General features: G+C 35.5%; 1 protein-coding gene across 3 annotated transcripts in view; it reads left to right on the forward strand.

The window, feature by feature from the left end:
• The window catches only part of ATF7IP2 (activating transcription factor 7 interacting protein 2), a 54,909-nt gene that overhangs the window by 11,025 nt on the left and 30,969 nt on the right, over positions 1–12,915 (forward strand). Inside the window, exons 2-6 of one of the 3 annotated variants that reach the window (XM_044233194.1) lie at positions 3,250–4,097; positions 5,186–5,310; positions 7,029–7,121; positions 9,068–9,202; positions 9,948–10,046. In XM_044233194.1, the coding sequence (XP_044089129.1) occupies positions 3,260–4,097; positions 5,186–5,310; positions 7,029–7,121; positions 9,068–9,202; positions 9,948–10,046 (1,290 nt within the window). In that variant the 5' untranslated portion in view covers positions 3,250–3,259. Of the gene's footprint in view, positions 1–3,249; positions 4,098–5,185; positions 5,311–7,028; positions 7,122–9,067; positions 9,203–9,947; positions 10,047–12,915 lie in introns of those variants that run through there. The other 2 variants (XM_044233195.1, XM_044233196.1) reach the window with 2 other exon arrangements.

Raw genomic sequence — 12,915 nt, forward strand, 5'->3', positions numbered from 1 at the left:
CTGACTGAACTAGCCAGGTATCCCTGGAACACTTTAAGATAATATATATTTAAATAATCTTGTTTTACTCTTCAGTAGTTACTGAAACATTGGCTGAAATGCTTTTTTTTTTTTTTAAGATTTTATTTATTTATTTGAGAGAGAGAGAGAGAGAAAGCATGAGAGGAGAGAGGTCAGCGGGAGAAGCAGACTACCTGCTGAGCAGGGAGCCTGATGTGGGACTTGATCCCAGGACTCCAGGATCACGATCTGAGCCGAAGGCAGTCACTTAACCAACTGAGCCACCCAGGTGCCCTGGTTGAAATGCTTTTAGAAAACTTCTCAATATACTAGAATTCATGGAATTGTGAAGCATATGTAGACCGTATAAAAAGGACATTTTCATGTTTGGGTAAAATGTGGAGATAACAACCAATAGAAAGTAAAATATAATAGCAAAAAGCTGTGAAAATTATAAGGCATAACACCAAGTATAAGTTATAGCTTTAGTGGCAATATTAAATGTAAATGGATTAAATTCTATTAAAAGATTCATTAGGCTAAAATATTTTCAATAACTTACAAGAGACCTCTAAAATTGATGGGATGGACAACAGTATAGTCAGCAAGATTTACATCATCAGATAAATGAACGATAACATTTTTAAAGTTCAAAATTAACAGGATACGGTCTAACAATTAATTATACACCTGAGGGCAAAATGAGATTAGATCCCTTCCTCTCAATATATTTTGAAATCAATTCTAGATGGATTAAGGACTTAAATTATGAAAGACCGATCTTTAAAACTTGAGAAAATATAGATGACTTCTCTTTCCTACCTTGTGCTGCTGGACAGTACCATGATTCTAAAGATCTGTGTGACATGTTGCTTATTTGACAGCAAAGGATTCAAGCTGGCTAGAGAGAATCAGAAGTTCTGATGATAGCAGGGATCCCCAGTTAGACTGTCTTTTTCTTTTTATTCTCCCAATAATAAATTTCACTAAACCTCTCTACAATATGTAAACTATCATTTGCCTTTTAGGCAGTTACCAGTATTTAACTTCCCTTTTACAGGAAGTTTTACTTATTTTTCCCTAAGCATACCAGCGCAGAGGTTTTCCAAGTGAAAGACCTCTCCATAGTGCCCTGGGTTTTACCAACTAACAAGTTGTACGCTGTTATGACCAATTTTCTCATGTTTGTAAACTTAAAAATAATTCTCTCTGAGCAAGTACTCCTATCAGAGATTCACTCATGTCTGCTTTTATGTATTTTTTATAATTGCACAACCATGGTGCAGGTCTGTGTCCTGAGATAACTTAGATCAGAAGGCTTCTGTACCACCAGTCAGCCTCACTATTTCACATATTATCTAGGGGTGGGGAAGGATTTCTCAAGAGAGATTAAACTTTAGCCATTAAAGAAAAAAAAAAAGAAATCTCTCTATATTAAAATTAGGAAGATCCAAAGACAAGCCACAAATGAGAGAAGATACTTGTAACTCATACAACAAATGATTGACAGAGGATTATTATTCATAATAAGTTCTCTTAAAAAGTAAATGAGAAAAGATAACCCAATCAAAAACAAAATAAACAAGATAAAACCAAGAATTTAGCAGATAAGGAAATACGTATAGCCAATAAACATAGGAAGATGCTACTAGTTAGGGAAATGCAAATTAAGACTGTGAGATATTTATCTATATCCAAGTAGATTTGTAAAAATTCAGTCTGACAACACCAAAGGCTTGAGAGCATGTGGAGAGTGGTAACTCAAACATTGCCCATAGGGGTGTAAACTAGTACACCTGCTTTGGAAAATAATTTAACTATCTTGAGAATTTGAACATTTGTGTTATCTTACTGCTACCCAACAAATCCACTCAAAAAATGTTTGTAGACGTGCTCCTTGAAACAGTAGTCATAGCAGTAATGTTAGTAAGAAAAAGAAAACTGAAGTGACTCAAATATACTTTATAGAGAACCAGATAAGTAACTTTTTTTTATATTGGCCCAATGGATCATTATGATGCCATTTACGTTGTATGAATTACTGCTATACACAATTTTATGAATGAGTCTGGGGATATGTGTGAAGACATGTTAGAAAACTCTGTAATTTGCTCAAAAGTAAGCAGAATAAAACTTGATTGTTTACACATCACATTTATAATGAAATTAATGTAAAAAGTAATAGAAGTATAAACTCAAAACTCTTGATCTGGGCTTAGGTCTTGAGCTCAGGGTCATGAGTTCAAGCCTTTCATTGGGCTCCACACTGCTGGTCATGGAGCATACTTAAAAAGAAAAAAATTGATCAACCATGCCAGAAGAAAAACTTTTTTTGTTCATTCTCTCTATGGGAAATACTGCAAAAATTGTGCTCATGAAGAGGCAATCAAATATGTAGTCCTAGAGGGAAAAACCTTATATTGAGTCAGGCCCTTAATTAATGAAGGTATACTATTTTTTTAAATTTTCTTTTTTAAGAAAAATTTTTTGGATTTTTGATTTTCTTTTAATTTTGTTTTTGTTTTTCATAGTTAGGCTACAAGCCCAGCATGGCGCCCAATACAGGGCTTGAACTCATGACCTTGAGATTGAGTGTCGGTGCTTACCAGCTGAGTCACCCAGGCACTCCTAGACCTGACAGACAGGTTTCTAAAATTTGAATTTGTTGTGATTTTTTTTTTCTTGTTCTAAATAAATATTCACTTCAATTTCAGGTCTCACAAATCTTAGAACTGTTCCTGATCAAATGACATGGTAAATTAAAAAGATATAGTAAAGGAAAGCTTCAAGTAAGATATAGTGATAAATGAAAAAATTAACATTAGGAAAGATTTATGAAGGTGCCACTAGGTATAGAAATGCAAAACTATTCACAAAACCTTGAGTTTTGTTTTTATGAAGAAATGCAGTTAAATCTTTAGGTTATGTAAGGTATGGCCTGCTTGGATAATTGAAACCAGACTTTAATGGTTATGGCAGTGAGGTGATAAAAAAGTGGCCAGATAAAATTAACAGGCTTAGTATCAAGTAGAGGCTTACTGGTGATATAAAGTTTGAATTTATATAGAATAGATTTATAGAAAAAAATTAAAATTACCTGTACATCTTCAATGACCCATGAAAATGGATGTAATTTTCAAGAAAAATAATTATCTAAATCTCTAGAAATAATCTGAACATTAATATTACAAATAAATAAGCTTTTGTCTGTTAGAGAAGTGCATTTAAATGTGGCATTTTAAATTCTAGGGTATAAAAGATGGCAAGCCCAGATAGAAGTAAGCGGAAGATACTAAAAGCCAAAAAAACAATGCCTGCAAGTTGCCGGAAGCAAGTGGAGATGCTGCATAAGTCAAAGAATGCCGAAGCCCTGAAAACAGCAAATGGGAATAATGTGTCAAGTGGTAATCAGAATTCAAGTACTGGTGTCATAAACAGCAAACGTGGACATTCTGAAAATGCTTCTTTATTGAACTCTAACAAAAATTCAGTATGCTCAGAGGAAAGTAAAGCATCTTCTCAAAAAGTAATGAAACCACTAGAAATTGTTGATTCAGGAACAAGATTGGAATACACTGAAGAACAAGTTGTGTGCCCTTACCAAAAGCCAAGTAAAACAGTTCAATCTTCCAAGAAACTTTTTACACAAAAGGCAAAAGATTCACAAAACACTTCTGAAAATGATACTGAATGTCAGACAGATGTAACAAAATCCTGTTTTGAACAACACAAAGAAGATTGTAATCTGAAATCCATTTGCTGTCCATCTAACGTATTGAGTGGTATGGTTCAAATGCCCAAAACTATAGCCAACAATACTTTGGATGATAAGAGAATTGACAAGATAGTTTCCTATTTACAAACAAATTCCAAATCTGAGTCGTGTGATAAAAGACAAGGTGACATTTTAAGTTCAGATACCCGTTTTGTGTCTGTTGATAAAATACCCAAGTTGGTGAATTCAGTCCTTTCCAGTAACTGTGCTACCAACATTCTGAAAAGTGAAGAATCCCGTAGAACCTGTCATTCCAACATTTCAAATTGTGAAAGTATAGACTCAACACGGCTGTCAGCACTTGATGCTGATAGTAATAACAGTAAGTGTATACTTAAGCATCTTTGGGGGAAACTAAAATAGTCATAGTCAACTTTCCTTTTGGGATTTTTATTTTTTATTTTTATTTTTTTTAGCCTCAGATACAGAAACCATAGAGTATATAAAGCCAGGAAAAAAGTAAATGATGACAATAATGGTTTTGGAGTATCTTGTTTCCAAACCATTTAGGGTGAGGAGGGGAAATGGTATCCTCCATATCTGAATGGAACTAAATTCTTCCAAAGAAAGAATCAGTCGTTTTCCCTTGAGAGGACAGAAAATCAAAATGTGACTTACGGCAATTGTTTGATTTATTTCATCTACATGTCTTCTTATTTTGAAGTTTTATTTATTATATTAATAAGAAGGCTAGCTGAAAGAGTGAGTTTTTTTAATTATGGTAAACTCATTTCTTTCCATAGAATTGACCTCTATCATGCCAAGTGTAAGCTGATAGATAATATGTGTGTATATATATATATATATATATATGTAAACATACATACATGTAGGCTTGGATGGACAGAAACATCAAATAGTTAACCAATGAAATTCTAGAGTTATGAAATCATTAAAATAGTAAAAATAAATTTCATTCAAAGAATATTTTTTGTAAGTTAATGATATATAAGAAAAAACGTTTCATAGGATAAATTTTATTTGTGTTCTTGTCTAGGCTACATAGTGATTGTTTAATAAGATAGATTTAAAATTGCTTAAAAATAACAGCATCACCTATTAAAAATATGTCAGACTGCCTAAGTAACTGTAAAAAATAATGTGAGAACACTTAAGTAACTAGAGGTCTAAGTGCTATAAGTTATTCAGTTTTTGTCAGAATTAAATAGGTATTAAATAAAGTTGAAAGGGAGGTGTATCTGATACCAGAATCCTACCTATGAACCTAAGATAATAATTTTTTTTAAGGTTAGGTTTATCACAATTTTTTAGACAATTATATTTCTAAAAAATGCTTCCTTGGTCACATTTTAGTTTTTCTATTTCCTTAAAGAGTCCCTGGATTAGAGAATTCCCAAATCCTTCCTTAGAAGGAATATTTTTACTTTCTGATCTTTTCATTTCCCCAAGGCCATAATCAAAAGAAGAGGATGTTTTCAGAAAACAAAGAAAGTGTTAAGCGTGTGAAAACTTCAGAGCAAATTAATGAAAATATTTGTGTAGCTCTGGAAAAGCAAACAGCATTGCTGGAACAGGTAAAACATTGGTGCTTATATATTTGCTTCAGAAACTTCTGATTAGTATAAAATGATTAAAGTTCATTGATCACGATGATTTAGTACAGAAGATTTTCACTTGGTGCAAAGGTGATGCATGAAAACTGAATCAACCGATAGAGGTATTAAAGAAAGATAATTGTTTACATTACTAACACATATACAGCGTAACCTAGAGAATCATGTCAGGTAGAGTGCTATAGTAGAAAGAGAATGGACTTTTTAGTCACTATTACATTTAAATCTCCCAGAAAGCCAGACACTGCATGACCTGAAGCTTTGCTGAATAATTCAGTCTCTTTTGTTCTGGTCTTGGGGTCCTCTGATCTGCAGCTACAGCCGTTTGTATATCTTGTCACAACTGACCTCTACTTCATAGACTCAGACAACCCAGAAGTCCCGCTGCATTCGGATTTACTTGCCCTAACTTTCAGGTTTACAGAGAGAGATTGGATTTTCTGATACTTCACTTTATAGCATCATCAAACGCACATTTCGCTTTCATTTTGCCCTATTTTATTTCATTGTCAGACAACTTCCCATGTTTGATCAACTCTTGAGTTTAAGTGTAATGAACTTCAATTTTAATAGGTCCTGTAATGAGGACCTGTTTTAGTGATCATATTTTGCTATTTTACTACCACTAGAATTATTCAACTGAAAGTTATTACGTGGTAGATTAATGTCTTATCAACATTATATAATGGACCCAAATGTCTGAAGCCAAACTATCCTGCTGTTTCAGAAACAGAAACACTACTCTTTTCTAAAGCAGACCATTACAGTTATATAGTTACATATTATATGAGTTATGAATTATGTATTCACATAATAATTAAGTGGAAACCTTTTTGAAAGAGTCTTGCAGAACCAGCAAGAAAGGTGAGTCAGCAGTTTTTCCCTTTCTACTTTGTCTTTTCTTCCAGGAAGACCAAAGAAAATACTAATTTAAAAAGCTGTAAATATTCTGTTACTGGCAGGAAAGGGGTAGCAGAATTATGTTGAGCATAGATTTAGCTTAAGAAAGAAGTTGGGGATTCCAGCTGTGTCTTATTCCCATTGATTAGTAGTTGAATTTAGAAATAAATTCTGATAGGGACATACAAAGGCAACATTTAATCTTTGAGTATTTTGGTGTCACCGGCATGGAAGAATCACACTTTTCATTCATTACTATAATATGTCTCACAAAACACTTGGTCGGAGTTGACAGAGAAAATGGTCCCTCCAACGAGGTTTGAGGAATGTGGTTTATTTTGGTTTCGCAACCACCACCTTCCCCGTCTGCGAAGTTTCTCACACATCCTCAGAGACCTCTTGGTTTTTAGCTGATTACTATGGTTTTACCTATCTCCAAATAGCTAGCTTCCCATCATTTGATATTTTAATTCCTGTGCAGTTAACTCTCTAAACCACATCTATTTGGGTTTTGTTTTGTGGTTTGGTTTTGTTTTTTTAGTTTAAATCCCAGTGGAATAGGGCCTACCATTCTGACATTATTGTTCCCTGAGAGAGTCCCAGAGCGTTGGCTCTTCTTTTTAAAGGTTTTTATAAGGATCTTGGCCTCGTTGATTCCAATTAAATTACTGAAGTGGAGGAGTTTTTCTTGGAAGTCCATGTTACTCACTCTACCTACCATCTTAGAAAGTTGAGGCAGATTGAAAATATATACTTGCTAGTCTTTCTCCAATCTTTAGGCTACACTCACTGCCAACTGCAGACTGTACCTAGGATTTCCATCAGCTACCATAATTTTGGACACAGTACCATCAGCAGAAGACATTTATGAGGTATTTGGTGGAGGTTATTGTGTTCCTCTATTGTGTCTTCTTCCTTCCTTCTTCCTTCTATTGTGTCTTCCTTCCTAACACTGCCACTAAATGAGAACACATGTCCACTCTAACCAAAAGTAACAACCTATGGATGGAGATTTAGTCCTTTTAAATAACCAAGCTTTAAGAGTCTGCCTCCATCTGAATCACCCAGAGTACTTACTTGTTTAACTTGTGGCTTATTGAGCTCACTGATAGTTGAAGACTGTTGTTTTAGGCTACTCTTTTCTCAAACTTACCTAATAAAAATTACTGGTAGTACCTGTTAATTAGACAGCTTTCTAGGCCTTTTTCCAGGGAATTCTGTTTGGTGAATCCAGGGTAGGGCCTAGAAATCTGTGATTTTAACAAATACCCCACGTGCTACCAGGGAAGTTTCATAAACCCTGTGTGATCTCTGCTTGTTAGCAAAACAGTATTTCCACATTCAGAATATTTAGAAAGTTTCTCCAAGACTCATCTGAGTATGAGCTTTACATATTGAGCCCAGCCACTGAACTGGCAAGCCTGTAGTAATCCATAAGAAACACACATGGGTCACAGGTGTCACCTGTCAGTAAAAATAGTATGTTCTTTTGAGCACTTACTAGTTGAATCAAATACTTAAAAGTTTGACAGTAAAAATGGTGATCATGTCTAATGTTGAGAAATCACTGAAGAAATGTTAAGCATTACAGAAAAAATCAAGCAGATGATAATGTTGAAAAGCAAGAACAATTGAAAATGAGAAGGAAAAACCCGGGGAATAATCAAAATTGCTGAATACCCCTAATCATCCCAATGATTACCAGTATAAAAGAGTTAGAAACTTTGTGTTCCAATTTCAAACACCGAGAAGCAGGAATTTAGGGGAAGGATACAAATATTGCTAATAAATACCTTGGGTGTATCATGACAGGTTTTGTTATTAAGAGACATCACCTACTATGATACAAAAGCAGCTTACTGGAGAGTACCAATTCAGCAAAAAATTACAGTGGATATTTCTGAATAGATGGCTCAGAGGAGCTATTCATATCATTGGGCATTGAGATTAATTATGTTTTCTGAAAACAGTCCCGTCTGTTCTCTAAAACACAGCCAGATAATGAAATGCATTAATGTTTCATGTGATCACTACTACACAGTTAGAACAGTGTGCATTATACCAAACAGCATTAGTCACTACCTAATTAGTCCTGACTTCCCTCCATTTTAGCAATAAAAAAGTCACCCCCTAAAAAAAACCTATGCAAGTAAAAGCAGATTATCTTGCACATTTATTTCCTTTATATTAATTCACCATTTTCTATTTTTTTGGAGCTCTTTCCAATATTAACCTTTTATACGCTTACAAAAATCCTATGAGCATCACATGTTCAAAATGTTGTATTACCTCCCCATATGTGGACAAGGAAGATGAAGCGGAGAGATGTGACTTCCCAAAGGTCACAGAGCTTTGTTAATGGCTGGGTCAAGGCTCAGACTTTCATAATTTGTTTCATATCTACTATAGGCCAACCAACCATTTTCACTGGGCTTTGGCTTTCAGATAAGTGGAGCTCCTTTTGATGGAATACTTGGTTTCAATTATGCTCATTAAAAAATACAAATGCAATATAGGCTTTAACCTTTTCTTTAATACATATTATGGAATTAACTGAAACCGTATCAAATAAAAATTAGCACTGGGAGAATAAATTTATGTTCCAATGTATCTATATATTTAGATACTGGGTGTGTTTCACTAAATTTGATATTCAGACTTCTGGTAACATAAATATAAACATAAAAATGTGAAAAATGTATATTTTATCAATTACAGTAAATCCAGAAAAGAACAAAGCTATTTTTAAGGAGTAGAAAATAAAATTGCTTTTAAATTTGAAACATAGGGTGTTCTGGTTTTTATTTTAAAATTCTAGGTCAAACATTTGATTCGACAGGAGATCTGTAGTATAAATTACAAACTATTTGATGATAAGCTGAAAGAATTGACTGAACGCATTGGGAAGACACAGTGCAGGAATAAACATGAAGCCATAGCTGATGAACTCTTCGTAAGTTTCTGATTTCATTTGAAGTAGAATCTGGTGATATTTTACGTGTTAGGAAAGGAAAACAATAAAGCAGACCCACATCATCCTTGACGGCAAGCTTGATGTACTATGCCATAGGTATAGAGTCTATTAGCAATATTTTTAGCAATACTTTTGGACCGTGTTCTTCTGTTATCAATGTTCTGTGTCAGTTTAATAGGCTTAATATATATTCGAAATATGTCCTATATTAGAGCTTGTATGGTGTATTTCAAACTGGGGGCTCTTGTTTTGTTCTATGTTTCTAGGGCTACTCACTGATTGGTGTTTCAACATTAATTTTATTATGGCTCAATTAAAAGTTTGATATTTTTATCTTTCATTCTTGTATGTCATACTGGCATCAAACATTTAAATCGTTGCTTCTGTAAGAAGTTCTCATTTTTTTAAAAGATTTTTATTTATTTGACAGAGAGAGAGATCACAAGGAGGCAGAGAGACAGGCAGAGAGAGAGAGAAGGAAACAGGCTCCCTGCTGAGCAGAGAGCCTGATGCGGGACTCGATCCCAGGACCCTGAGATCATGACCCAAGCTGAAGGCAGAGGCTTTAACTCACTGAGCCACCCAGGCGCCCAAGATTTTCTCATTTATTTGGGTAGATGCCTAAATCTTACAAGACTCCTTTGACAGATACATAGTTTTTCCTCCCTCTCTATATATTATTTAGTACTTTGGTTTTGTATTTGTTTTTCTCTTTTTCTTCTAGGCAAAAATATCAAAACTTCAAAGACGTATTAAAGCAGTATTGCAGTCTCAGAAGAACTGCTTGGAAACAAATGTATTAACCAGTAATACAGCCTGCAAGGTTGGTATAAACACATAGGAGTTTTAATTGCCTCATTGACCCACCGTTATAGGTAGTTGGATTTTAAGATATGAACTATATTTCCAAACTAAGAAGGCTTTAAAGAAAACTTTATATTCAGAATGTCCTGTGATGCGGTCTCTGGAGAAGCTCAGCTTAGGTGGCCAAAAGTAAATGCCACTTATATTTCTTTCATCAAGAGAGTAGAGAGGTGATTTGTGATTCCCACAATTTTATCATGATAAAATGTTTTGAACAGATACTACAACAAAGTTGACAAAATTTTACAGTGAACATTTGTATACACAGCACCAAAATTCTACCTTTACTTTTTTAATATGTTTAATATTTTTGTCATATATCTATCTGTTCATCTCCTAAGCCATCTGTATGTTTGGTGCATTCACAAGTACTAATGTATTTTTTGTACACTTTGCAGTATACATGTCTAAAATATTTCAGCAGGGATATTATTAGAGTTTGATATCTGTTAATATTTTTATATAAAATTTAAGTATAATCTTTATTATACATTCACTGAATTTTTTTTCTCGTAGTGTCTTTATTTGCTTTGGCATCATATTTATGCTAGCCTCAGTAAATGAATTGGGAAGCATTCTCTCCCGTTTTTTGAGTCTGTGTAAGATTTTCTTACTTCCTTAAATGTTTGATAGAATCCATGTCTGAAGACTATCTGGGCAAGGAGCTTTCTTTGTAGGAAGATTTTTTCTTGAAATTCAGTTCTTTAATAGGTAAGGGGCAATTTGGATTTTTCTATTTCTTCTCGTATCAGTTTTGTAAATTATCTTCACAAGGAATGTGTCCCTTTTATCTAAGTTGTTGAATTTGTTGACATAAATTATTGACAAAATTTTCCTGTCCTTTTAACATTTGTACATCTATAGTGATACACTATTTCATTTCTGATACCAGTAATCTGTGTTTTCTTTTTTTCTTGATCAGTCTTGACTAGGGTTTTAAAAATCTTACTCTCTCTTCCATGTCTCTTTTCTGTTTTTTATAATTTCCTTTTACTTACATTGGATATGATTTGTTCTTCTTTTTCCAGCTTAAGAGAAAGAGCATTAATTTTTAATCTTCTTTTCTACTAGAAAACATTTAAAGCTATGAATTTCCCTTTAAGCACTGATTTTTCTAAGCATCTTCTCGGTGATTAGACATTGCACTTTTTTTTTTTAAGGTTTATTTATTTAGAGGGATGCCTGGGAGGCCCCGTCAGTTAAATGGCTGCCTTCGGCTCAGGTCATGGTCCCAGGGTCCTGGGATCGAGTCCTGCATGGGGCTCCTTGCTCAGCAGGAAGCATGGTTCTTCCTCTGCCTGCTCTGCCTACCACTCCCGCTGCTTCTGCTCGCTCTCTCTCTCTCTCTCTCTCTGACAAATAAAATCTTTTTTAAAAGATTCATTTATTTAGAGAGTTCATGAGCATGTGTGAGTGGGCGTAGGGGCAGAGGGAGAGCACCTCAAGCAGAGTCCATGGTGAATATGGATCCCAGTCTGGGGCTCAGTCTCACAACCCATGAGATCACAATCTGAGTTGAAACCAAGAGCCAGACCGTTAACCCACTGATCCATTCAGGCACCCCTAGACATTGCACTTCTGACTACAGATAGTATAATCTTTGATGTACTGGTTTTTGTTTTAAGATTTTACTTATTTGAGAGGCAGAGGGAGAGGGAGAAGTGGATTCCCACTGAGCAGGGAGCCTTACATGGGGCAGATGCTTAACCAACTGAGCCACCCAGGCATCCATTTGGTTTTCATCAGTTGAAAATAATTTATAAATTCCCTTATGGTATTGTTCTTTGACCCACTGAATTATTTAGAAGTGTGTGTTTAATTTCCAAACATTTGGAACCTTTTAAAATATCTTACTTTTATTGATACCTAATTTAATTTTATTTTGATCTGAGAACATACTGTGTAAAATTTCTGTGTCGAGAGTTACTGACACTCACTTTGTAACCCAAGATATGCTCTCCTTGGTGAATGGTCCTTGTATCCTTGAATGCTGGATATAATGTATAAATGTCACTTTTGTGTTAATTTTGCCACAGAGGTTGATAGTGGTGGATAATGACCCCCAAAAGAAATCCATGGATCAATCCCCAGAACCAGTGACTGTGTTGCTTTATGTGCTAAAAGCAGCTCACAGATGGGGAGATTATCCTGGTGGGCTCAGTGTAATCACAAGGGTCCTTACAAAAAGGGAGTCAGGAAGGTCAGAGGCAGAAGAAAGAGATGGGACAGTGGAAGCAGAGGTTGGGATGCCTGCACTGAAGACGGAGGAAGGGGCTATGAGCCAAGGAATTCTGGCAGCTCCTAGAAGCTGGGAAAAAGGAAACACTCCCCTGAAACCTCCAGAAAGGATGCAGCCCTGCCAGCAATGCTGGTACTTCAGTAGTCCTTGCCCCTGGCTGTCCCAAATGAGGGATGATGGTCCTGCTGCTGTTTCAGGTGTGGAGTCCTGAGTCTTGGTCCCTGGCTGGGCTTGGTCGATACTGCTACTGCAGCCGGTTACGTCCACGGCTGCCCCACGTGTCCGGTGGGGACCAAGATGACACTAGCGCTGCAGTGAATATGGCTGCTGATTTTGCAGTGTGGAGTGGGGCTTCAGCCACCCCTGCCCTGGGTTTGGGGAGAAGAATGGGTCCCTGGCATTTGTGGCACCTGTTGTAGAAGATACATGGACAACAAAAAGAAAACCGAGGGGGCTCCCTGTGCTTCCTCTCTGCAATGTCAGGATCCTCAGGCAGTCTGCCCTTTTCTTTCCACCTTTCAGAGGCATTTTATGATTATCTGTTGAATTATTTCCAGGGTTTTTCATTATGCTTAGATAAGAGTAGCAG

This window comes from Neovison vison, chromosome 14 (genome assembly GCF_020171115.1).
Source record: "Neovison vison isolate M4711 chromosome 14, ASM_NN_V1, whole genome shotgun sequence".
NCBI lineage: Eukaryota > Metazoa > Chordata > Mammalia > Carnivora > Mustelidae > Neogale > Neogale vison.